Source organism: Saccoglossus kowalevskii, chromosome 1 (assembly GCF_978046115.1).
Source record: "Saccoglossus kowalevskii chromosome 1, keSacKowa6.1, whole genome shotgun sequence".
In the NCBI taxonomy this organism is placed as follows: Eukaryota; Metazoa; Hemichordata; class Enteropneusta; family Harrimaniidae; genus Saccoglossus; species Saccoglossus kowalevskii.
The window spans coordinates 20,096,532-20,121,092 of NC_140641.1; the positions used below are offsets into that span (position 1 = coordinate 20,096,532).

General features: G+C 35.7%; 1 protein-coding gene across 1 annotated transcript; it reads right to left on the reverse strand.

Moving 5' to 3' along the window:
• Positions 1-1,558: 1,558 nt before the first annotated feature.
• LOC100368111 (NADH-cytochrome b5 reductase 3-like) lies at positions 1,559-24,324 on the reverse strand. Its single transcript, XM_085499774.1, has 9 exons — positions 24,300-24,324; positions 9,683-9,826; positions 9,257-9,329; positions 8,707-8,813; positions 7,682-7,811; positions 6,936-7,019; positions 6,458-6,543; positions 5,264-5,363; positions 1,559-1,915 (listed from the first exon to the last, which is right to left on the reverse strand). The coding sequence occupies exons 1-9, from the start codon at positions 24,318-24,320 to the stop codon at positions 1,743-1,745; spliced, it is 918 nt and encodes a 305-aa protein (XP_085355900.1). The 5' UTR covers positions 24,321-24,324; the 3' UTR covers positions 1,559-1,742.
• Positions 24,325-24,561: the final 237 nt, after the last annotated feature.

Sequence of the window (24,561 nt, forward strand, 5' to 3'; positions counted from 1 at the left end):
CAGATTTGATTAGTTTTGGGTAAAAATATATGAATATTAATTACCTAATTTGCATGATAATTTACTGATTTTAAGCTGTTCTATGACTGTTCCACTGATTTTTGAAGAACCACTCATTGAATTTCAATGAAACTTGGCATATGGATGCTCTGAACTAATGCGCAGATTTGATTAGTTTTGGGTAAAAATCTGTTAATATTATTAATTACCTAATTTACATAATGATTAATCAATTTTCGGCTTTTCCACTGATATCTCAAGTACTAATCATAACATTTCAATAAAACTTGGTACATAAGTGTCATATGACACTGCACAGACCTGATAGTTTTTAGGGTAATATCAGTACATATTAATTACCTAATTTGCATAATTAATTAATTTTCAGCTTTTGATATTTCGAGTAGGAATGATCACGTTTCAATGAAACTTGGTACATAGTTACTCGAGGACTGTGCAGAGACCTAATTAGTTTTTGGGTAAAATATTTGTGCATATTAATCACCTTATTAGCATAATTAGTTAATTTTCAGCTTTTCACCTGATATCTCAAGTACTAATCATCACATTTCAATGAGACTTGCGACATTTTTTCTAGGACTATGCAGAGACCTGATTAATTTTGTGATAAATAATTGTGCCTATTAATTACCTAATTTGCATAATTAGTTAATTTTTTGCTGTTCTATGGCTGTTGCACTGATGTCTAAAAACCACTCATTGGATTTCAATGAAACTTTTAAAGAGTAACCATCACATTTCAATGAACCTCAGACTATGCACCATATTAGTTTTTGGTAAATATTTATGCTTCTTTAATAATCACCTAATTAACATAATTAATTAATACTGATATCTCAAGTATTGATCATCGCATTTGAATAAAACTTGGTACATTGTGCAGACCTTTAGTTTTACACTTAAATCTGTTCATATTAGTTACCTTATTTGCATAATTAGTTTTCTGCGTTTCCATCAATATCTCAAGTATAGTGTCCCCAAAACCTCAACACACGGGAGTTCTTTCTAAGCTTTCTTTGATTTCTTATATTCTTCACTATTTCTGGAAATGAACACTAATTTTGAAGCCAGAAGATAAAAATTTGAGTAAATTTTCAGTTTTTACTCAAAAAATTTTGGCTATTTTTTTCCAATCTTCTCAAAGAAAGTGCAGACTATAAACGGGACTATTTTGTGAATTTGCGATGAAAAGAGGGAAATGGTGGTGAAAAGGTTAATAAGCCTACATTTCCAATGCCTCTTTACAATGCATCCATTTTTAAAACCTGCTCCTGATCACAACATTTTTCATTTGAGTAGCAACAAGCATAGTTTTACTGGATTGATTATGCAAATTAAGATGTGACCTTGAGGGCAAAAAAAAATGCCTGGATGTGTGACCTTTAGGGTCAAGTATTACCAGCGACCTTGATAGAGGAAAAATGCCCCCTTTATAGGTTTTTTTTTTCCAAACAGACCGGGACACATGACCTTTTCAAGTTAATACATAGATTCTTTGTAATGAGAAACAGGAGAGTCGTCAAGTTCACAAAATTAATTTGAAAAATTGGAAAAAATGGATAAATTGTAAAATAAGCTACCTAAAACAGTCAACAATTGGACCAAGGGCATTCATACAAGCTGAAACATTGCCTTTTTACCCAGGTTCTAAGCATGATCTAAAATCCAGTATGTTCTTTCTCGAAAAATGGACCTAACCAAGTTAAAATTAATACAATAAATTAATAAGAAAATCTTCTACTTGTAGAGTATCCTAGTTTGTCCAAATTAGGTAGGCATGCAAAAGTAATCATAGGTGGTGGTCCACACATCAGAATAAGTGTATCGTCACCGGGAGGTGGAAGATGTTCCTTGATCAGATCTTCATTAACAAACCCTTCACTGTACTTCCAGTCTATATGGGGAAAGTAAACAGACACGGGTGTTATATTGATTGCATATTGCATGTGACAAACTCACCTGAAAGCCAGGCAAAGAATTCCTTTTGTACCTCCATCCCTAACCCTACCCTCCAGCACTCCCCATTTAATTGTACATGCCCCTCCTAAGGACATCTATAGTTATCTAGAGGGGGCATATACAAATAAATTATGTAACTGGGAGTGAGTGTTAGAGTTAGGGTTTGGGATTGGGGGTACAAAAGGAACTTTTGCCATAGTCAATGTCAGGTTTTATTTTTACCTAACAATGTTCCCTTTTTAGTTTAGGTTGTCAATTAAGTTTCAGTCAAATGGTTTTCCATCGGTTTATAGATCACTAGACCCATATGGACACTTCCATCATAGCCCCCAAAACTGGATATGTGTGATTATGAATATTACAGAAATGATTTTATATGAGAAGTATGATAATAATCTGCACATGTGTAAAGATTTCATCCATGAAATGTCAAAATACACAAACAGAAAACACACCACCAACAAACAATATCTTGTGAATAAGTCACTTGACACGCCAACAAGATAAGTATTCTACACTATAACTGGAACAGAAATTCAAAACATTGCAAAACTAGGAAATGTAAACAACTTTCATGACAATCGTATCTGCAAAACAAGTCATCATAAGCAGGAAAAAAAATTAGCATGAACTACAGCATTTTTTTTTATTTTGCCTTAACAGCCAAAAAAAATCTCATAAGCAATTCAATTGGTTCTTGTATTTCTTCATAATACAGGGAGTAATACATTTTCCAATAATGATTAAATTACTTCAGACTATCCAGACATGCCTTTATTTTTGTATTAAATGTCAAACCATACAAGACAACAGTGGGAGGTTAATGCACTTTCAATCGATATAAGAGTGAACTGGAGAGATATGCTTATATGGTATTAAGGCCACACCGACTTAATTGTATGGATGACATCCACGCGCGCATTAGTTTTCGCCTTTTCTCCAAAAAAAAAAAAAAAAAAAATCTCCAACGACGAGTCTCTACAGATCGGTTTTCTGTCCGGAACTTGCTGACTCATATTGTCGCAAAGCGCCGGCTTGTCGTAAAACTCTTTTTGGACTATCTAAAAACGTGCCAATTTTGTCGTAAATGATCTTCTGCACATGCGTATTGCGTTGCCAGGAATACGTGAGCATAACAATTCAGAGGAAAAACTGAGGGATTGTTGTAGACTGGTACGCAATTGACGTCGGCCAGGGAGATATGACGTTTACACAGCTATACGAGAGATTGGTTAAAGCTAACCCCTACTGTGTAGAGAGGAGCAAGCAAGGACATTTCTGTATCATTGCAATGTTTTGTTAGTTATTGTCATAAAGTAGTGATATGTACATTCCGCCTTGACTTGTACTGAAAATGATGTCCATGTTGTACCTTGCATGCAGTGTTTTTGACTGAAGGTACAGTAGAACGTCGATTATCCGAACTGTTAGGGGGACATGCTTTTTGTTCGGTTATGCAAACAGTTCGGATATGCGATCTTGTGTGGGCGTGCTCGAGTTTACAGGCTCACTACACACAAATTCTAACGCACATGACTATAATGAAATCAAACAATAATACATGTAGAGTACGTCATTAAAAACATTTTTATTTAATCAGTAATATATTGTAATAAAAATGTTGCATGCTGGAATGTTAAAAAGTGTTTCAAAATGTCCGTAAAATGTAGCGATAATAAAGTTCTTGGGAAAACCAAGTCCCGGAACCAAGTGAAGACGGATTTCTCTGAATGATCGTCATAGGCTGTTTTCGTTATCTTTCGTTTCAGTCCTGCACTTGAATCCATTTTACTGAAAAAATCCAGCAGCTTTTGTTTTGCCTTGATATCGGATATCATCGATTTACCAACACCATACTCGGTAGATAGATTGCTTGCGGTTTCGCCACGTTCTAGTCTATTTATAATTGACAACTTTGCGTCCAAATCAAGCACACAGCGTTTGCATTTCACTGGGGGTAGCCACGCCAACGCTAGATAAAAGACGCTGATAAAGTAAACAGGTGAAAGGTCGCTTCGTATTCGCTGTGTATAGATCGGCTAGCGGCTCGATGTTACCAGATTGCTCTGGGATTTTCGAATGGTAAACTGCTACAAGATGTCCCGATTTTATTGGATTCAGCAAAGTTTTTAACACCTAGAACGATTGACATAATAAATTGTTGTAAAAATCCAGGTTGGCTACTGTGATCATCGGACGTAAACACTTCGACGCTGTGAACCATCAAACGGCCCGCCGACTGTGGTCATTGGTTGCCGTTGTCTGCTGATAAACCATCAAAGAGGCACACCAAAGGGTTGTCGTTTCGCCTCTCTTTTTCACTGCATTATTAAACTGGCGTCGCTTCTGTGGCAAGACATCCCAGAAGTTATTTTCTTTCTTTTTTTATTCCGAAGAGGATGTGACTTTTCATACTGGACATTAAAATTAAAAATCGGAAAAAACATGGGATCGGCTCATGGCCGCGTTTCTTTGACGGCAGTGGAACACCGTACAATTTTCCCGGGAAACGTATCCGAACTGCGGTGACTTACATTCGGTAAAGTTAAGGATCTGACTGTAAACAGTGGAGAAGACATTTGATGAAGTTTGTGTTTTTAGGACATTTTTTATTTACAGTGGAACACTGGTGTGGCGTAATAGGCTTGTCTGAATTTAGGAAATTATTGGATACTGTAATTCGTTTCATTGTTTGCGCAGACACTGTAAACAATGAACGTACACGTGAAAGACGTCGGATTACATGTTGATTGAACAGCTTTATTGAAAGTGTTGCACCAGGAAATCACACAAAGCAACTGTAGTATTTATTGTTCACAGTTGACTTTTGTATTACTATACGGAACACAGCCAGACCTGCATACAAACTTTGGGGGACACACAGTAGGTTCGGATAACCGAACATTTCGGATATAAATCGACGTTCGGATAATCGACGTTCTACTGTACTTCATCATGACTACATGTACTAGAGCTCGTCTGAAATGGTTATACCTGTGACAGTAATACAGTACGAGATGTGTACATCAACATGTGCCTCCTACAAATAAAGACTTCTTGTTGTTCTTTGATACATTGTGTTCTGTGGTCCAATTCGTAATAGCAGCTCCGTAGTCCTGTGCTTTTAGCAGGATTTTTTTTTTTTGGCAGGATTTTCTTTTTTTTTCGCCCTCAGTGTGGCCTAATTTATGTTTACATTAACACAAGAATCTGAATTTATGGCTCAAATTAATTTCGAGTGTATTACAGCACAACAATAATTCTAAAATAATACAATATTCACCTTCTGGGGCCTTGTCAAGGGTGTACCACAGCTTAAACTGGGAACGATTTTCTCTCTCGCAGTCCTCTAATTCCTGGCGACATAATATATCCTTCTCCGTCTGAGGGAGAAACAAATTTAATTTAACAATTCACCAAGATTTGTAAGTACTTACACAGTGTCTGGAAAGCAGCTGAAATGCATACAAGAATGCTTCAGATGTATGGATAGCGATGATATTTAGTTGACATGTGATTGATTTACTCTACCAAAATAAGGTTTCATAGCATCTCGTGAAATGACGAAGAAATATGCATTGTAATAAAGTTGGCAGTATCTTAATTGTGTGCGTTTTTTTTCCACAATTGTAAACTTGTTTGTTTTTTGGTGTTTTTTCAAATCAAATAAAATATTATGTGCATAAATGGGGAAAGCTGGGTTACAGCGAAACAAACAAGAGACTTGTGTCCCCTACAAGGGTTCCTTTGCTATTAATATTAATGAGCTTTTCACTGAAATAACAGATTGGCATAATTTACATATTACAGAATTTGATGGGTGGAGCACACATCGCTACTGTTGTATTACTCAGGAATGCATTTGCATTGGATATGGGTTAAATATAGAAACATCAGATAACCATACAACACTGTTCAAAGCTGGCCATTCGGTGATTTGAACACAAAACACTCAAACATCACGCCCAGAAGTGTACGCATCAGCGTTATCTCAGTATTCTCAAAGTGACGTGTAGCCTAGTATCTTTGACACAGTCTTGCAATACCATCATAACAAATTTTTGAAGAATATTATGAAATGTAAGCGCGCAAAATTTCAGTTTCAGCATGTTCTAAAACAATTGACACAAAGGTTTGAAAATTTAAACTCAAATCTTTACATTGATGCTGATTGGTGGAATATTATTTAGCCTGTCAATCATAGCATAATGAACTGAACCCCAGATCTGTGACAATCATCACAGGCGTCACAAGAGGGCATCCAAGGGACACGAGTCCCAAGTTAGTTTTGCAGTAATCCGACTTTGACTATTTGTACAGTCACATATTTTATTGAAAAACACCAAAAACTGACAGTATGCAAGTCTACCACAATTGAATCAACCTTTATCAGTTTTTAGTGTTCCGTTGTATCACCGCAACTATACCCATCCTAACAATTTTAGTTTTGAATAATTATCCAAATATTTGGTCTTACCTGATTGGCAAAGATCAGATATAACTCAGTGTTATCCTCAGGATCCTTCAAAATAGCACGGACCAGTTGCAGCATGGGAGTAACTCCTACAAGTAAAGATTAAAATTAAAGTCAATCAATTAAAAGTATTCTACAGAAATTAAAGCAACCATTGATTCTTATATCAGAATACAAATAATGTAGTGAATATACTGAATGAAAAAATCAGAAAATGTCATGGAACCCAGACAACTCATACAACAGACTAGCAAAGCATACAGTTTAAGGTGTTATTCTGGCTTATCAGAGGTCATATGTGGTCATATGCGTGCCACCATTGTACTGTCATGCGTTCTATTGTTTGCAGCTTAGCCAACGATTATTGAAAATATTAATTACTCGAAGATCACTGAACTCAACAGTAATGAAATCTTTACCAGTAAAAAGAAAAATACAATTGAGGAATCAACAGATTTGCTTGAACTGCAGAATGACTTACCTGTACCACCAGCTATCATGCCCAGTTTCTTGGTTTTCTTCAGCTCAGGTGGTGACTTCTTGTCTGGTCTGATGGCAAAGACACCTGCAATGTACAGAAAAGAACTGATTCTAGAATCACACAATGGGTTATTTTCAGGGAATGTTCAATCATTCATCCTATAACACCAGCAGTGTTCCCTCATAAGCACATTTATCACTAAGAAATGTTCTGATTACATTTTAAAATCCACTTTGAATCAGGTGTATTTAAAATACAAGTTGCATGAAAAAATAAATAAAAAAATAATGTTTCTCAGAATGCCAAATTTCACTCATTGAGATATTTGCAAAGAAATGGACCCAATACGAACATGGACGGTGATATAAGAGTGTTGCGCAGATCAACAATTAGAAACAAAGCCGATATTTAGTGAACATCGAATCTAGCTCAAAACTCATGGTCATGTATAATGCTTATCAATGTTTACACATTCCGCACATGCTTGCCGTGAGCATTATTAATTATCTGAAAAAAATCACTGACATGAACAGTAGTTGCATACTGTTATAGAACACACGTGCATAAAATGGGACTTGAATCATGTTTACAGTGTTAATTCAGTAATCTTCACAACTGAGGATACATGCACAATGGTCATGGGGTTATTTGTCATGTCCAGGTAATTTGGATGGATGGATGGATGGATGAATAATTAGACGAGCAAACATTCTCCTCTCTCTCTGGAGGGACAATACTGCACCTACCAGGACTGGCATAAGTCAACAACCCAGATGGCCCCCTCACATCGATGTAATCACCAATCGGCATATTCTCTAAATGTTGAGACATCTTACCACCATCAGGAAACTTGGGATGAACACCTTTAAAGTAGATCTAAAAAGATATCAATGATGCAAAGATTAATAATACTGAATTCACAGTGTTAATTTCTTGAATGTTTTTATAGGAGACTTAGTGCAAAAATGATTATGTTTCAGAAAACAGTGTTATTTTGGGACAGAATTATCTTGTTTTTTTAGCTATTGAGGTAAGCTTAGCATTTACAGACCTGGATTTTAGCAGCCTCGCACTAGACAAATAATTTTCGGTGTAGTATAGAGTTAGATCAACTACTGGATATATTAATTGCATTGCATTTGTGTTGCTGTTACTAGGGGAATTTTATTAATATTAACTTTCCTCTGGTGCAATATAATTACTATTATTAAAAACATCGCACAGAAAAAAAACACACTCATTCATAAAACCTTGTGCGAATGTGTTCGAAAGTGTTTTAGTGCAAAAGTGTTCCTGTTTGAATGTCTACCTTATTTGGAAAATGTGCTACACAATGACGTTCCATTCAAACACTTTGTTTACATTAAACTCGGCAATAATGTTGCGCATGACTGAAATATAATCACTGAAGGCCAACAATAACGCAGTCAGGCATGCTTTTCACTGGCATTTCAGTTTGTTATATCTCAATGAATTATTACTACACATAGGAAATAATGTATAATATTAATCATGAGAATACCGCAAAATCTGCACTCCGGCAGTACAGGATTGCACTGACCTCGAAGCATCAGTTGATAAGTTTGCTTAAACAGGTCAATTTGTGTTGCGATTATTTACATTGAACATAGCAACAATCTTGCCGTTGACGAAAATAGGATCACGTCACTGAATGCAAAAGAATTTTTTAAAGAGTTTCCATGCTTTTAAACGAATTCATTGATGAAAATAATTTATAGCCGAATTATACACAATAAACAACAACAAATACCTTAACTACAAGATCCATGAAACCCTTATCGTCATCACTAGAGACCGGCGTGTACGGTCTAACAACCAAATTACCATTGATCTTAGCACTTAGGTAAATATGTTGACCTGAAATAAACAACAGGAATGTAACACACTAAAATGACGAAAAAGTTCATATCATCCAAAAGATTCAGGACAAAGTCATCCATTTCATCGTTCGTTTGTTTGTTGATGTTTGAAAGCCAACAAATTGTCAGGCCATAATTAAGGGTAATTACTGAAATGTATAGTTACTTTTAAAGCAAAGGTGTATATTATAGATGGTACGACAGGCAGATATTTGAAATGTACAATACTGTAACAGATTCATTTTCGTGGCTAGGGATTTTTTGCAATTTGATGATTTTATGGCAGTCATAAACTAAGACAAAATTTCACAGACTTACAAAAATTTGACAGTATTTCTCACTTCAATATGTACGATCGATTGGTAGTTACAACCTGATGTATCATGTGTTTGGGTAATTAGAGACAGCCCATCTCCCACCACATCCACCCATCCTACTTACCTATGGGTAGTCCAAGTACATGTTCCATTGATGGCAGCGCAAAACGAAATCGTCTAGTATCATGGCTGATGATCTGAAAATAAAACCATCCAATTATCACAAATACACATCAATATAGCTTTGTATGATCAAGTCAAAGCCAGCATGAAGATGCTTCAAATAATGTTGTGAAATAAAGCTGCTCCCGAGTTGATTTGCGTTGAAAAGTACTTAATTCATTGCCTGTGAAATCTATACAAGGAGACACTTCTGCTTTCTCATTGCAATTTCAAATTTACACACATCCACCTAAACAGCCCCTTCTTCCCCTCAAATATCCATCCACCCGTGTGTATCTTATTGGTTCATGTAATAAGAGAACTTACTTCTTATTGGTTGTAATAAGAGAACTTACTTCTTATTGGTTCATGTAATAAAAGAACTTACCTCCTTATCTACCAATTCAAGGGGGTACTTTGTCTGTGCATCAATCAGTACCTTTGGTGGTCCTTTCTTTCGACCACCAAAAAACTTCTTGGCTAGGAACGCCGTGATGACCACGACACTGATGCCGACCAAAAGAGGAGCTCCCTACAACCAACAGAAATTATAGTGTTTTTTTTGTATGTGGAATTCATAAAACCATAATAAGATGCTGCGTTAATGACTTGGCTAATGTGATTCACGGCGTCAGGGTCAGGGTACATCATGGATGACGAAGAACATTGGACGATTGAAATATTAATCTACATAACCTAAAATACAAGAGATATGACTATATATATTGTTCATATAGTATCCGATTCAAAAAATCATATATAATGCAGTAGTTCCTAGTACGTAAAAGTATCTTGTATTTGTGATGCACCTATCAGTGGAAATGGAAATTTGACATTTATTTTCCAACCCTGTAAAATTCTCCACCACAGGCTGCCACATCGCCTGCTGTGAATTTTTTTTTATACAATCTGTGACTATCCATGAAGGGTTTCAGCAATCAATCTGTTACATATACATGTCAATACTCAAGAATGGGGAGAGATCAGAGACTGCATCGCAGTGCTATATCGGAGACTGCATCGCAGTGCTATATCGGAGACTGCATCGCAGTGCTATATCAGAGACTGCATCGCAGTGCTATATCGGAGGAACTGAGGACTTTACAAATCTCTTCCATTTATTCTTTGTCCCAAATTTCCATCCTGGTGAAAAACACTAATAAGTGCAAGTTGATAGAATACCACTGGTAACTATGGTTACATACAATGATTACACATTTGAAATCGCATGTCCAGGATAGAAGCATGTTAGGTACAAGCATAGATTTATAGAATAAAGGTCTGCAAATTTTATAACAATGTACGGTGATATGCAATAAAAATCTCGCACGAAGCAAATTTTCGTGTTTTCTTTGAAAGCGATCCCCTTTTGAGCATGTCAATTGATAGCTCCAACCAATAGCAACACAGAAACAAAGGGTGCTTATATAATTTGCTGGTTATCTTTATCGCATATCACCCCCACTCGCATACCTCCATCTTATAAATCTTTGATACAAGTTTATTGTAAAGGTCAACCAGCACTGAATACAATAATTATAATATCAAATATTGAAAATGTTAAATACTGTTAATATAGAAGAGCATATCACAAATTCCAACAGTAATTGAGTTGGGTTCAACAAAGGATGCAGTAAAATATGCAAACAATTCACTGTGTTCACATTAAATAATATGCTAATAATATACTTGAATGCCATCAGTTTTCCTGTCACAATTTTAACGCAACATTTCATATGCATTTTTTCATAATTTTTTGTTGCCTAAATATCTTGATTAAAATTATTGAAAACAAAATTAATTTAATTTTTTATTTTGTGAAAAGTTGACTTTGGGAATCAAATGATTGACATAATAAGTATATAGTAGTTCATGAAAAAAAAGATTAGATAACAATGTAGTAGACCAAATTGTTTTAAATAAGCATTGCATGAAAATGCATTTAGTTAGAATGGGACATTGTTCAACATTATGTACGCAATGTTTCACGAATGAATGTCAGTAGACTAAATTAACAAACATGGCTCTGGTTGTCTATAAGTGGAAATAAACCCAAATTCAAAGTTAGTGAAACCATTGTGACAGGAAAAAACACTATTTACTGTAAGTGGTGTTATTTAAATGACTTTAAAGATACAACAGATGTATATGACATGCAGTACTAAGTTAAGCTAGAGGTTAAACAAGTCTCAAAGTGATAAACTGTTATTTAAGCTCAAACTGCCAATCATCCTATGTTTCAATGAGGCAAATGCTACTTTTATGGGTTGAAGTTCAAAATCAATAGCTGATCATACCCAGTATATCTACGAATGGTGCAAATTCATAAATGTACAAAAACTGCGTATTAACATCTACCAGTACTTCAAAAGAGTTACCCCATGGTGACTAGATCCATCAACCACAACAGTTTTTTTTTTTTATTCCACAAAGAAGAAGGATTTCCTTACAATACAGTTCAGAAAGTTTGACTACAATCACAACAACTTGACAGCAATAATAACGATACATTACAAACTATTAATTAGTTATTCAGGGTACATTCTTTACCAGACCAGAGGTACATTACTTGGGGTTTGCAACTACGGTGACATGATACCAAGATCCCGTTACAATCTCGCACTCGCATAAGCGTTCCAACTCAGAAAAATGCGAATGCGCATGCCCGAGGTAACTAGGATACTGGGATGTCCAGGTGGATCAAAATAGCTGCTCATGATATGACGGATTACGATAACTATATTTTCGGTATATTTTCGATGTATTACATTTTTTTCTTTATGAATGTGGTAATACGTGTTTTATTGTTTTCTTACAAACGCCTATGTCATGTCAGAAGGTAGTAGCATCAGTCTCGCTAACTACGAGATGAGACTTGAATGGGATCTTGACATGATGTCACCATACAGTACTATGTGCGTTGCAAACCCCAAGTAATGTACCTCTGACCAGACACATTTACTTTCCTTGATCTCAAAACACAATTTAACAACAAATATTAGTCTGCATAAAGACACTCTTTGACTACGACATACTACTATACCCATAATGCAATGGTAAGCAAGTGTTCTTGACATAAATAAAAACCACCCTGATCTGACTGCTACACTAGTATCATCTAACATGCATCATCAGAACATGTTATTCATTTCATTGCATATACTTGTACAGTTTTAGTTAACAACTTATTTCTAAAAGACATGAATCTTTGAAGTGCACTGTCAGAATGAAAATAACAAAACAAGACAAGACAAGATAACTTACTAGACTATTACAGTCGCAATGTCTGGAATGCTTGTGACTCGATCCACACCCGAGTTGACAATGATCCACTGAATACAGAGTACACAGTCATATGTGAAACACTGACATAATTACAAAGAACTAACATAATTACGAGGTCCAGACAAATACCTTTGAACACATCGCTTTTATACAGTATTTGTTATTTAAATCTATGGAATTTAATTGCAGGTTAAAAAAGGCATAGTGCTTTTAGTAACCTAGGACTTAACCATAAGTAACTTAGGAGGTGGATGTAGAATTGAAAACAAAATTCTATAGGAAACATTGCATTAAAAAACTGTCATAAAAAAGCAAACAAGGATTCAAAAGAAAACAAAAATGCACGCTGTCATCATTGTGAAAAAAAAAAATCAAGCTCAGAAATAAATGAGGGACAAATAATTTCTCCTCCCCACAGTTTCTAATGGTCAGTCCCTTAGGTGAATGGAAGAAAGCTATAGAGGCCACTGGGGGCATCCCTCATAAACAAGCAATTCACATAAATACTGCAAATAAAAATGTGGCTAATTCCTTTAAGGTTATTTTAGCATTACTTTAACTTTAAGGGATCCCTTCAAAGTACAACTACGATACCTATTGCAGGATTGTTAACCCTGCAAATTGAAGCCATTCTACTGTTCCAGAAAGAACAAGTGAATAATTGATCTATAAATAACTCAACAGCATGTATCTCCCCATCCCGAATTTTGTAAATAACTGAATCTTATTAATTACTAGTGAGGAAATCTGTACATGTACTATCCTATACACACATGAAATATATTGTGAAATACTTTATTTTCACTTGGAATTAATTTTCGCTATTTTCGCTAAAAGAATAATTCAGCGAAAATAAAATCCAGCAAATATACTTTTTTTCAATATATTTTACATTCGACTTGTCAAAAATCAGTAAAAATAAATTCCATACAAATCACCCAAAAAGTCTTTTCAGCGAAAATTAATTCCAGCTAAAATAAAATATTTCACAGTACTGAATCAAAGAAAGCTTAGAAAGGACTCCCACGTGCTGAGAGTATTTGAGACACATTAAATATAATTCGAAATTACTTAGCTGAAAACTAATTATGCAAATCAGAAAATTAATATGACCAGATTTGATTGTAAAACTAATGAGGTCTGTGCAATGTAACAGAAAATCTATGTTTCCAAGTTTAATTGAAATGTGATTAGAACCCAAAAATCAAAGAAAGCTTAGAAAGAACTCCCGTGTGCTATCCCGTGAGAGTATTGAAGACACATTAAAAATTAATTACAAATTACTTGTACATGAGATATTGATGGAAAAGCTGAAAACTAATTATGTAAATCAGGTAACTAATATGAACAGAACAGAACAAAAAAATTATGAATTATTATGCTAATTAGAGAATTAATATGAACAAATTTTAACCCAAAATTAATCAGGCCTGTCTATTGTTCTAGAGCATTTATGTACCAAATTTTATTCAAATGTGATGATCAGTAATTGAGATATCAGTGTTAATTAATTATGTTAATTAGGAGATTAATAAGCATAAATATTTACCAAAAACTAATTGGGTTTCAAATAAAAACGAACACAAAAATCTCGGCATGCTGCGTTTCTGAATTGTTGATTATTACTGTACTCAGTAGTGATTATAATAATGTACACAAAATAAATTTGTTGAATGGTTATGAAATACAAATAAAAGTCAACTTAGTTTCATCGTAAGCGAATGATTCCGGTGATGCCAACGTGTTCAAATTACCATAGCTTATTTAAATATGTTAATGTTATTGAACGCAATGCGGAAGAGATTGATGTTGTGGTACGATATTTTGGCTTGGATTTTGATGCGAAAACGGCATGATTTTTTTTAAATAAAAAAATTAGTTGTTTTTAAAAAATAAACTGGTCATCTGAAGAATAATTTAACATTGTTCACAGTGATAACAGCTCATTCTCGAAAGGAAGCTTACCCACTCACGCTAGTCACGATAAAAATCATACACGTGTACTCTTGAATAGACAGACATCAATGACTACGGAAAAACTTAAGACTCTATTTTAGCCGGCAGGATTGATTGAAATGTCCGAAAAATGACGCCAAAATACACCTTAAAAGTCCCATTTTATTTTCTTAAATCCCATTTTATTTTTTAATCCAAGGGCGAATTTACGGCAGAATTTGGTCCCTCAAATAAGGGACACGTGAGCTTTGATTCTAACCGGATACATTGCACTGGGTCGGGGAGATCGTTTGCTAAACTTCCATGTATCTTTTGTCCAATGGGTACCTGTACTTCGAACATTCGCAAGTTTTCCTAGGTAGTGCGAGACAGCTTTGTCTTTTGACCTATTAGTTTTGTGCTGACCTCTTCTCCGCGTCTTGATGTTTTGTTTTGCTTGTCATAATACTCACTGATTGATGACTTTGTTTAGATTTTGAGTTACAACTCAGCCACGACCTTTGCTTTTACCGTGAAACATGAGGAAGTTTACGTCAATTGACGGACATTGCATTTTTTAAAAACTAATGAAGCACACTGTCTATCATCCCCATTTTTTTTTGATGATTTCTATTCTGAAAAATTCGACCGTCCGAAAATGCACCTTAATTTTGACTCTAAAAACACATCACATTTCTAACACCAATTTAAAACCGGTCGAAATTTTGGAGTTTTTACGGTACTTTAGATATCAGTGTGAAAGCTTAAAATTGGTTAATTATGCAAATTAGGTAATTAATATGTACAGATTTTAACCCACAATTATTCAGGTCTGTCTATTGTCCTACAGCATCCATGTACATTCATTGATATGTGATGTATAGTACCTGAGATATCAGTGTGAAAGTTGGTTAATTATGCAAATTAGGTGATTAATATGCACAAATATTTACCGGAAACTAATTGGGTCTGCATAATTCTAGATTCATTGAAATGTGATGATTAGTACTTTAGATATCAGTAGAAAAGCTGAAAATTAATTATGCAAATTAGGTAATTAATATGCACAATTATTTACCCTAAAACTAATCAGGTCTCTGCATAGTCCTAAAGGATCTATGTACCAAGTTTCATTGAAATGCGATGATTAGTACTTGAGATACCCGTGGAAAAGCTGAAAATTAACTAATTATGCAAATTAGGTGATTAATATGCACAAATATTTATCGAAAACAATCAATCTCTGCATAGTCCTTGAGTATGTAAGTACCAAGTTTCATTGAAATGTAATGCTAACTACTTATATCAAATGCTGAAAATTAATTAATTATGCAAATTAGGTAATTAATATGTACTGATATTACCATAAAAACTATCAGGTCTGTGCAGTGTCGTATGACATCTATGTACCAAGTTTCATTGAAATGTGATGATTAGTACTTGAGATATCAGTGGAAAAACCGAAAATTGATTAGGTAATTAGTATCCACGGATTATTACCAAAAACTAATCAAAACCTAGCATTAGTTCAGAGCATCTATGTACCAAGTTTCATCAAAATCCAATGAGTGGTTGTTTAGATATCAGTGGAACAGTCATGGAACCACTAAAAAATAGCTAATTATCATGCAAATTAGGTAATTAATATGCACGGATTTTTACCAAAAATTAATCAAATCTGCGCATATGTTCAGAGCATCTATGTACCAAGTTTCATCAAAATCCAATGAGTGGTTCTTTAGATATCAGTGGAACAGTCATAGAACAGCTAAAAATTAGCTAATTATCATGCAAATTAGGTAATTAACGAGCATGGATTTTTACCAAAACCTAATCAAATCTGCGCATTGGCCCAGAGCATCTATGCACCAAGTTTCATCAAAAACCGATGTATGGTTCTTGAGATAGCAGTGGAACAGTCGGACACACATACACACATACACACACACATACACACATACAGACACACTAACTGCAAAGACTCCCATTTCGTGCTTCGCACATGGGAGTCAAAAAGATGGGCGTGACTGAATTTGTAAACAATTCTCAGTGGTTGATTTCATGACATCAAAAAATGAAGAGAATGAACAAATATGTTAAGCACCAGAGAATAAAACATATAATAAAGAGGTGCCAGATGGTAGTCTTGCACCAAATTACCATGAAACAACACCTGTTTTTGTCAACCATGAGTAAAGAGATGCAAAAATTTTTTTTTTAACCACAGACTTGAATAATACATTTAATATATTAGAATTCAGTCATAATTTATGTCAATAGTCAATAGTAAATCCCACACATACATGTACAAGTATCAAAATATTGTAAATGCAAGTTTGAATTTTGTTATTTTTGCTGTGAATTAGAATTAACACAGAATGCATTGTTTCCATGGCAAATTTGAGAATCTAGTGAATATGCTTAAAATATCATAATAGTGAAATTAAATGCCACTGAAAATAAATTGTTTTATTACAGTATATTAATTCACAAATTATGAATTCTAACTGAACTGAATATTACTGTACAAAACGGCTAGCACGTCACCAATGGAAACTACTGAGAAATATAAATTGTGGGGTGTGCAGTGTTAAACACTGACCATAGAAACATCTTACAGCCGTTCTGAGAATTATTCAGACAGTCAGTTAGCCAAATGACTTGCAACTTTGCAAAACACTTTGGTCTTTTCCCAATCTAGACTTGTCGGCGCCACTTGAGTGACGGGCGCGTGGTTTGGGATTACTATTTCATAGGGGTTGTCAGCTTGGTGAATTGTAATTATTATCTAGCGTGAGTTCACAGCAACCATTCTTTATTTTTTATGATTATATTGTAATTATTTTCAGTAATTTTGAAAATCACAAGTTGGATGTTGCTTAAATCTGTCGAAAAATGTCAACCCCTCGCTCATTTTAGTCAGTTGTACCTGTTACAAAAATAGACTAGATATAATAACTGTCGTTATACCCCGTCATTTTCAAACTGCAGTTGAAAAAGTGATTCGATCAAGGAAGGCACTTTTGATTTGACAAAATCCATCAAACCATTATAATCGAGTCTTCCGTCTGTATTCCTGATGTACTCACAGCACCAGTAGAGTAAAAACAACTTTTAGTTTGGCGCGAAACTGCAGCGCGTCCCGCTAAGAAACTTTACTTTAAGCCTTCCCGCCAACGACGAGTTCATTAATACCTGCGGTTACTCAACACTCGGGAGTTGTTTTGTAAATTACGCTATGTCAGGTGGACTCAGATGGTTATACAAATTTAAAATAACACTTTGAATGCATATACAACATATAACCTTTTAATATATGGCAACCAGTGCGCGTCGTTTTGAAAACAGCGTTTTACCCGCATCTTGCAAGATAATGGAATGATTCCAATTGTGGGAGTGCCAATACAACGGCGCCATCAAGTCTAGATTGGAAAAGACCCAAGTGTTTTGCAAAGTTCCAACAATATATTGCTAACTGACTGTCCGAATAATTCTCAGAACGGCTGTAAACAAGTCATTGAAAATGACACAGTCCCAGTTAAATTTTTGAAAGTTCTCTTTGTGCTCGTCATATTAAAGCGGAGGGGTTGTCGCGAGCGTGTCCTTGAGTTCCAAGTGGCATATACAACAGATTGTTTATTTACATCAAAACACGTATTCAGTGTAGTCGTAATATGGCCAAAATTAAAAACAGCCGTTATTCGTCCATCTTTGATCTGATTATGAAACACACCGATATGTATGATGTATGTGCCAAATACGAATGAAAATGATACATAAATTGTGGAAGTATAGTAGTAAGCCCAAAAAGTAAGATGGCTGTCAATCGGTCATCCTTGACCAGATTTTGAAACAAATTGTCATGGACATGCATCCTAACATGTATAAAGTACATGTATGTGCCAAATTTGAATGAAAACTGACAGAGCACATCCAAGATACCGCATAAAAAAAACAAGATGCCTGCCAGTCGACCATCTTTGATCCAATTGCAAAATAAATCGTCATGGACATATATCCTAACATGTATAATCTATGTACCACTAGATTCTGAAATATGACTCTGGACAGACTGATGGACAGACTGACGGACGGACGGATACACAGACAGACGCACGGACTCAGGAACTCATGGACGGTCGGGGACATGTATCCTAACAATAAACATGTATGATCTATGTACTAAATTTGAATGAAAACTGACAAAGCAGGTCCAAAATACAACATTTTCAAAAAAACAAGATGGCTGCCAGTCGGCCATTTTTAATTGAATCGCTAAACCACTGCATGTGCATATGTCCCACATAAAGTACAAGGCACATGCAAAGAATGAACGAAATCGGTCCAAGGGATTCCGAGATATGACTCCGGACAGACGGACGCATAGACGCATGGAGACCGAATTATAAGTCCCCGTTTTCGGACTACGTACAGCACATAGGCTACTAAAAGAGTGAATTTGGTTTGCCCCAACCAGGTTATAGAGCAAATACGTCAAATACAGTAATTCTCCATCACACATTGGTCAGCGATACAAGATACATCATACATGATTTGAAAATCATGTGATACGTCCTGAAAAATCACATCCTGCTTCATCATGGATATTAAAATTACTTCTATAGGTCATTGCACTTGTTTACATTCTGCGTGTGTGCATAGTAACTGATTGACAATATAACCAGTCATTTGCACCTGAGATAAAATAACTGTGTTGTTCATTGATGTTGTACATGTTCAAGTTAATAAAACAATTTACAGGTAACGTTGTCACAGTAGATCACATGCTAGCGCTGATCAGTGAGAGATGTTACCAGACATTTGCATGCTGGTTGGCGAAAATGTAAACAATGATGTCACAGTGCGATGGCTTATACACGAGCAGAGGCACAATCTAAAGATTATCATTTCATGAACTCAGACAATTTTCAAACCTCTCCCATAATTTCTCCCTTGTGAAGACCACAATACCCAACTATAATGTCTAATTTGAGTATGCAATGCAATGCATACACTCTAACTGTATAAATGTGAACAATACTTTGATTTAGAATGCCAAAATAATATGAATTTTTGTTGTAAGTTTGTGTTGCTAGGTATGTTTTTATTTCGATAAAAAAAAACTTCAACACTATACCTTACAAACAATCTCAAAGCAGAAGCATGGTCATCATCAGAAAACCCGCCCTACTGTTATCCAACTATCAACTACACAGTTACTCAATTATGTTATATTATCATTTTTTTTTGATAACTGATGAAATACATGTATAATATTACACATCCGTTTACTCACACTTCATTGTACAGTACATGATAATGATAACACATACATGATACAAGTAACCTGTAGAATACTGTGTGGGTATCATTTTATATTGATTTTTGTTGCATTTGCAGCAAATAGTTACCAAACAATGAGAAATCTATAGGATTGAATATACCCCACAGCTGGCTTCACATACATTGTTCATAGTTCATATGGTGCTTACACCAGGATTTAATTACAGCACCTAGGCGGTATGTGGTTACAGCTTAATGTTCGAGTAATCGCAAGAAATTGACATGACAATAGAAATTCATTAAAGACTGCCACTCCCATGCAATTAACAGCGAGTGAAATTCCTGGGATTGAAACATATATTTTGAAGTCACTGGTGTAGGCAACGAATAACTGCAAGTTGACATAAAGACGAGGTAGTTTATTTAATCAGTGGTCAACTAGAGGCTGAAATTATAATTAATTTGTTTATTTCAATTTCTCCTGACGTCAAATAGAATACACTGGTGAAACACGGTAGTAACTGTGGGTGAAAGGATGTTTTGGGGTGTAGTTTACATTGTATATAGAGTGGTAGGGTCGGGTGTAATGTGTTCATTTCCAACTATTATGAAGTCACGTAGAATTTCACTTAATTTATTTTTTCTGACATGTTTTCAAGCATTACACGTGAATCCAATTTTCACTGCGCTGTGTCTCAATAGAGTATGAGGGAAATGGCATATTCACTGGAATTTATTTCAGGGGAAAAATGTTTTCAGTGATAATGAAGTATTATGACAGATACCCTCCCCGTGGCTTTCATTGCGTATGGAAGTTATTTTCACGAGTGATGCGGTGTATCCTGCTGCCGTACTTTCACGAGCGAAGCCACGGGGAGGGTGTGGGGTTCTGTTATTATACACATGTCCCATATTTGATTATTTCATATTAAAAAAAGAACGTGCAACAAACCGGCATAGAAATTTAGATCGGGGAACCCAATTGCCCATTAATATGCTCCAAGACAGTGCTGCGACCTAGCAACGCTTGTCAGTGTAGAACGCGTGTCGCTGTACGTGTGAAAATAAAATAATCAGACGTCTAATTTAAGTCATTGTCCGAATAAATAACTCGTGGATGTTTAAGCGCGGTGGTCGTAGCGCAGCGCGTGTTCGAATTTCATGTAAATAAACAATGTATTTTACACGCGTTGTATACGTCGCTATGAGTCCCATATTGAACAGGACGCGACACGACGACTGTCGCCCTTTAGTTGGGACCACGACAGAACCAGAACTTAAACTGGGCGACTACGATACACGGTTGATGTTGAAGTTAAAAGTTCCTCCACAGATCTGTGCATTGGCAAACATGCCGTGCAACTGCAGTACTCCACTGACGGAATGACTTTCGTTGAAATCGGTCGTCGCTGACTCGTGAGCTGCACACTACAACCTCGTTTGTGATGATGCTTGCTTGTCGTGGATGGACTGAGTCTTGGTTACCGGTTAAATTTTGCTAATTTGGCGTTGGTAATCTTTATTTGGAACCGAGTAACGCCGCAACGTCGCCAACAGAAACCTCATGGTATATCGATGTTGATGGTTGCGGCTCCATATTAATCGGAGATTTCACTGCGGGTCCAGGCAGCGGGTGGATCTTCCGAGAGCCCTTCAAGATTTATAAAACTCAGATTCCAGGTGGTCAACAAACATTAAGTTCTCCCAATCCTAGTATTCTATGTGATGTACATCTAACATGCCAAAAATGCTGGTGAACGAGTTGAACCTGACAAAAATACTTGAAATAGATACCAGGAAGGGGAGGGGGGTAAAAGAAAAGTTATATAACATTTTATTATTCAATAATTTATTAAAATACATAAGTTTGTCCAACTCCCTGTGATACAACACCTCAGACATAGCTCATTGTACTCGGCTTGAGTGTGGGCAAAAAGTTACTATTTGAATTTTTGATATCTGTTTTCATTAATGAGAAAGTTGACCCCGAAGTTAGAGTAACTGTTCAGCAGGAATGGCATTTTAACTCTTCTGTGATTTTTTTTGGCTTGGCTGATTTTGTCACGGTTCATACTTGACAGGCAGATCGTACCATCACTAATTGGAAAAACAATCCTGACCCACCGCTACCATGGCAACAGCCAAAGTCTTGTAATAGCAGTGCCCAAATGATCATGCCTTTTATTGTGGCTACGTTGCGCACTGGTAAGAGATCACCGGCGCCGACATTGTTACCACTGTCAACGGAATCCCAACGCAGCTTTGAACTTTGAATAAAATGTAAATGCTGCCTCCAATCTAGAAAATACTATCGCAAAACGGTTGGAAATAATACATTTAACGGCTGAATACGTCCTAACAATAAAATAAAGTGACTTCTAATGACTGCCATGTTATTTTGCGAACCTCGTATAAGGTGCCCGGTTTTAGTTATAAACAGACGTTAGCTTCACGTTCATGTCCCTTCCAAGATAACAGCCGAAAACATATTGCTTGTTTTTTACCGGTTTTCATTGGCAACCGAAGTATTTTTATTTTGTAAACAAATTTTCGTCTTCTATTTTTATTCAGTTCAAATCGTTCAGCAACATTTTTGCCATATTAGGTGTACATCACATGGAATACTACGATTGAGAGAACTTGATGTATGTTGACTGATTTTTATCATAGTACGAAGTACCAGGAAGTTACTCAGTTCCAAATAAAGATTACCAACGTCAAATTAGCAACATTTGACTGGTAATCAAGATTCATGTAATCCATGGCTAACAAGCAACATCACAAGCGAAGTTGTAGCATGCAGTACCAGTAAGTCATCCCGTCAGTGCAGTACTGCAGTAACACGGCATGTTTGCCCGTCAGCATTGTATTCAAACGAATCACGTGGTGTGCCGTTCTCGTTCAAACCCGGGATTCGATCAATAGGGGAGTCCCAATTAAAAAAACACATTGCAAATCATGCAAGTTCAACATTTTCAAACCAATATACTAAAACAGAAATGCTCAGAGATGCAAATGAAGGATAGATATTACTTTTCACTATACACATCTCTGTTGATACTATCCCTCACATTTTCTACTCCCAATTACTCCTGCGTAAAATGGACTAGCCTCTTCATGTTGACATTCAGACTAAAATCACGTGACAGGCTGTTAAAATTGGCTGTCTATACTCTTTCGCCGGTCTGGAAAAGGTGTTTAATTAACTCACATTCAAGCAACAATGCAGATTTCCCAGTGGGAGTGAGACTATTCGACTCTGCCACTAAAAAAATAGGGGTGTTTTTAGCAAAAAACGAATAACCCTGGAATACACACAATATACTGAATTTCGGAACAAATCGTGCATTACTTACAGCAGCAGAATACCACAGAAATATCAGACGAAACATGAAAACACTATATATTGTATTTCAGCTTGAACCCTCTATATTGCAATTCAAGGAATTAACCCCATATATGCATCCATTTCCCACCTTGGTATCACCCACCCCTGAAAACAAACTCTTAATACCACGCTGAAGCGTTTGGTAACAACTGAATAAAAAAGGGGCGTGGCACATATGCAGCTACTATAAAGTACATTTTGAAAATAAAATCTAATCAAAATACCCTTTTTCATATATTTCACATTCAACTCATCAAAAAACAGTGAAAATAAAATAATGCTTTCAGTGAAAATTAATTCCAGCTGAAATAAGCTAGAAAAAATATTAATGAGTTCAAAAATAATTTAAAATTATTTGTTATAACTGATGTACGATAACTGATTTAATTCAGTGATTGAGCACTGCACAGCTATATTAAAGACTATGACAAGATCCACAATATAGTATATATAGTATATATTGTAAGTTGTTAGCATATGATTTTACATGCAAATCTAAAGCAAACATCAATTAAAAAAAATTTCCATTTGCATGTTTGCACACTAAAAAATGAAGGATTTATTGAAAACAACATAGAAAATTATAATAACACTGGTTGTATGGACATCGAACCCTGCTCATTATTGACACGTGTATGTCTACGTGACCACCGATTGTCGGTGAAGCCCCTTAAGACGGCGGCCACAGATGTAGTGAATACACGTATGTTGGTTGTGGAAACTTTAATTTATGCAAGTTTATAACAGTGATATAAAATAACACAGAAATTATGGGGAAATATACCTTAATCTATCAATGACGAACAGGAAAATCCACAGCAGACATACAGAAAACCGCACAATAAACGTTCCGATGATAAGGGAATGAAGAGAAAAATCAAGGCATTCCGTTAACAAATATAACAGGCAGATTTTTGAAATTGGAGAAGTTTTCACTTCCATTGATCGTAAATTGAAATAGTCAATGCAACATGCATGAACGTAGAGAGATGATAAGAATTATGCCACCGAAAACGAAGTCCAAAAAATAGAGAATGGAAAGAGCACAGTGAATATGAAACAGAAGCAATTAACGAGTGGGAAAATCAAGATCAATTGCAGAGAAGGCACTGACCAGGTAATCAGACGCAGCCATCTTGTCGGAAGAAGAGTGATTAATCGTGTTCGTGGTTTCTTTTCTCGTTTTATTATTTGTCAAACTAACCATGAGAGGGCGCAGTCACGACCTGCATCACATCCGTGCCAGCAGTGATACGGACTTAATCAGATCTGACCAATAATATTGAAAACTAAAAAGAATATATTTTAATAAAGTCTGTGAGGTGTCGCTTGTAGCTGCGTAGCTGTTGTATTGCCTAAATTGTAGTTGGTCGGGC

Excerpts from the sequence above, each read along its gene's own strand:
- LOC100368111 (XM_085499774.1), bottom strand. The coding sequence starts at position 24,320 with ATGGCTGCGTCTGATTACCTG. Across the intron at positions 9,827-24,299 it reads TGGCTGCGTCTGATTACCTG|GGAGCTCCTCTTTTGGTCGG; the intron begins GTCAGTGCCTTC and ends TGTTGGTTGTAG. Across the intron at positions 9,330-9,682 it reads TTGAATTGGTAGATAAGGAG|ATCATCAGCCATGATACTAG; the intron begins GTAAGTTCTTTT and ends TTTTATTTTCAG.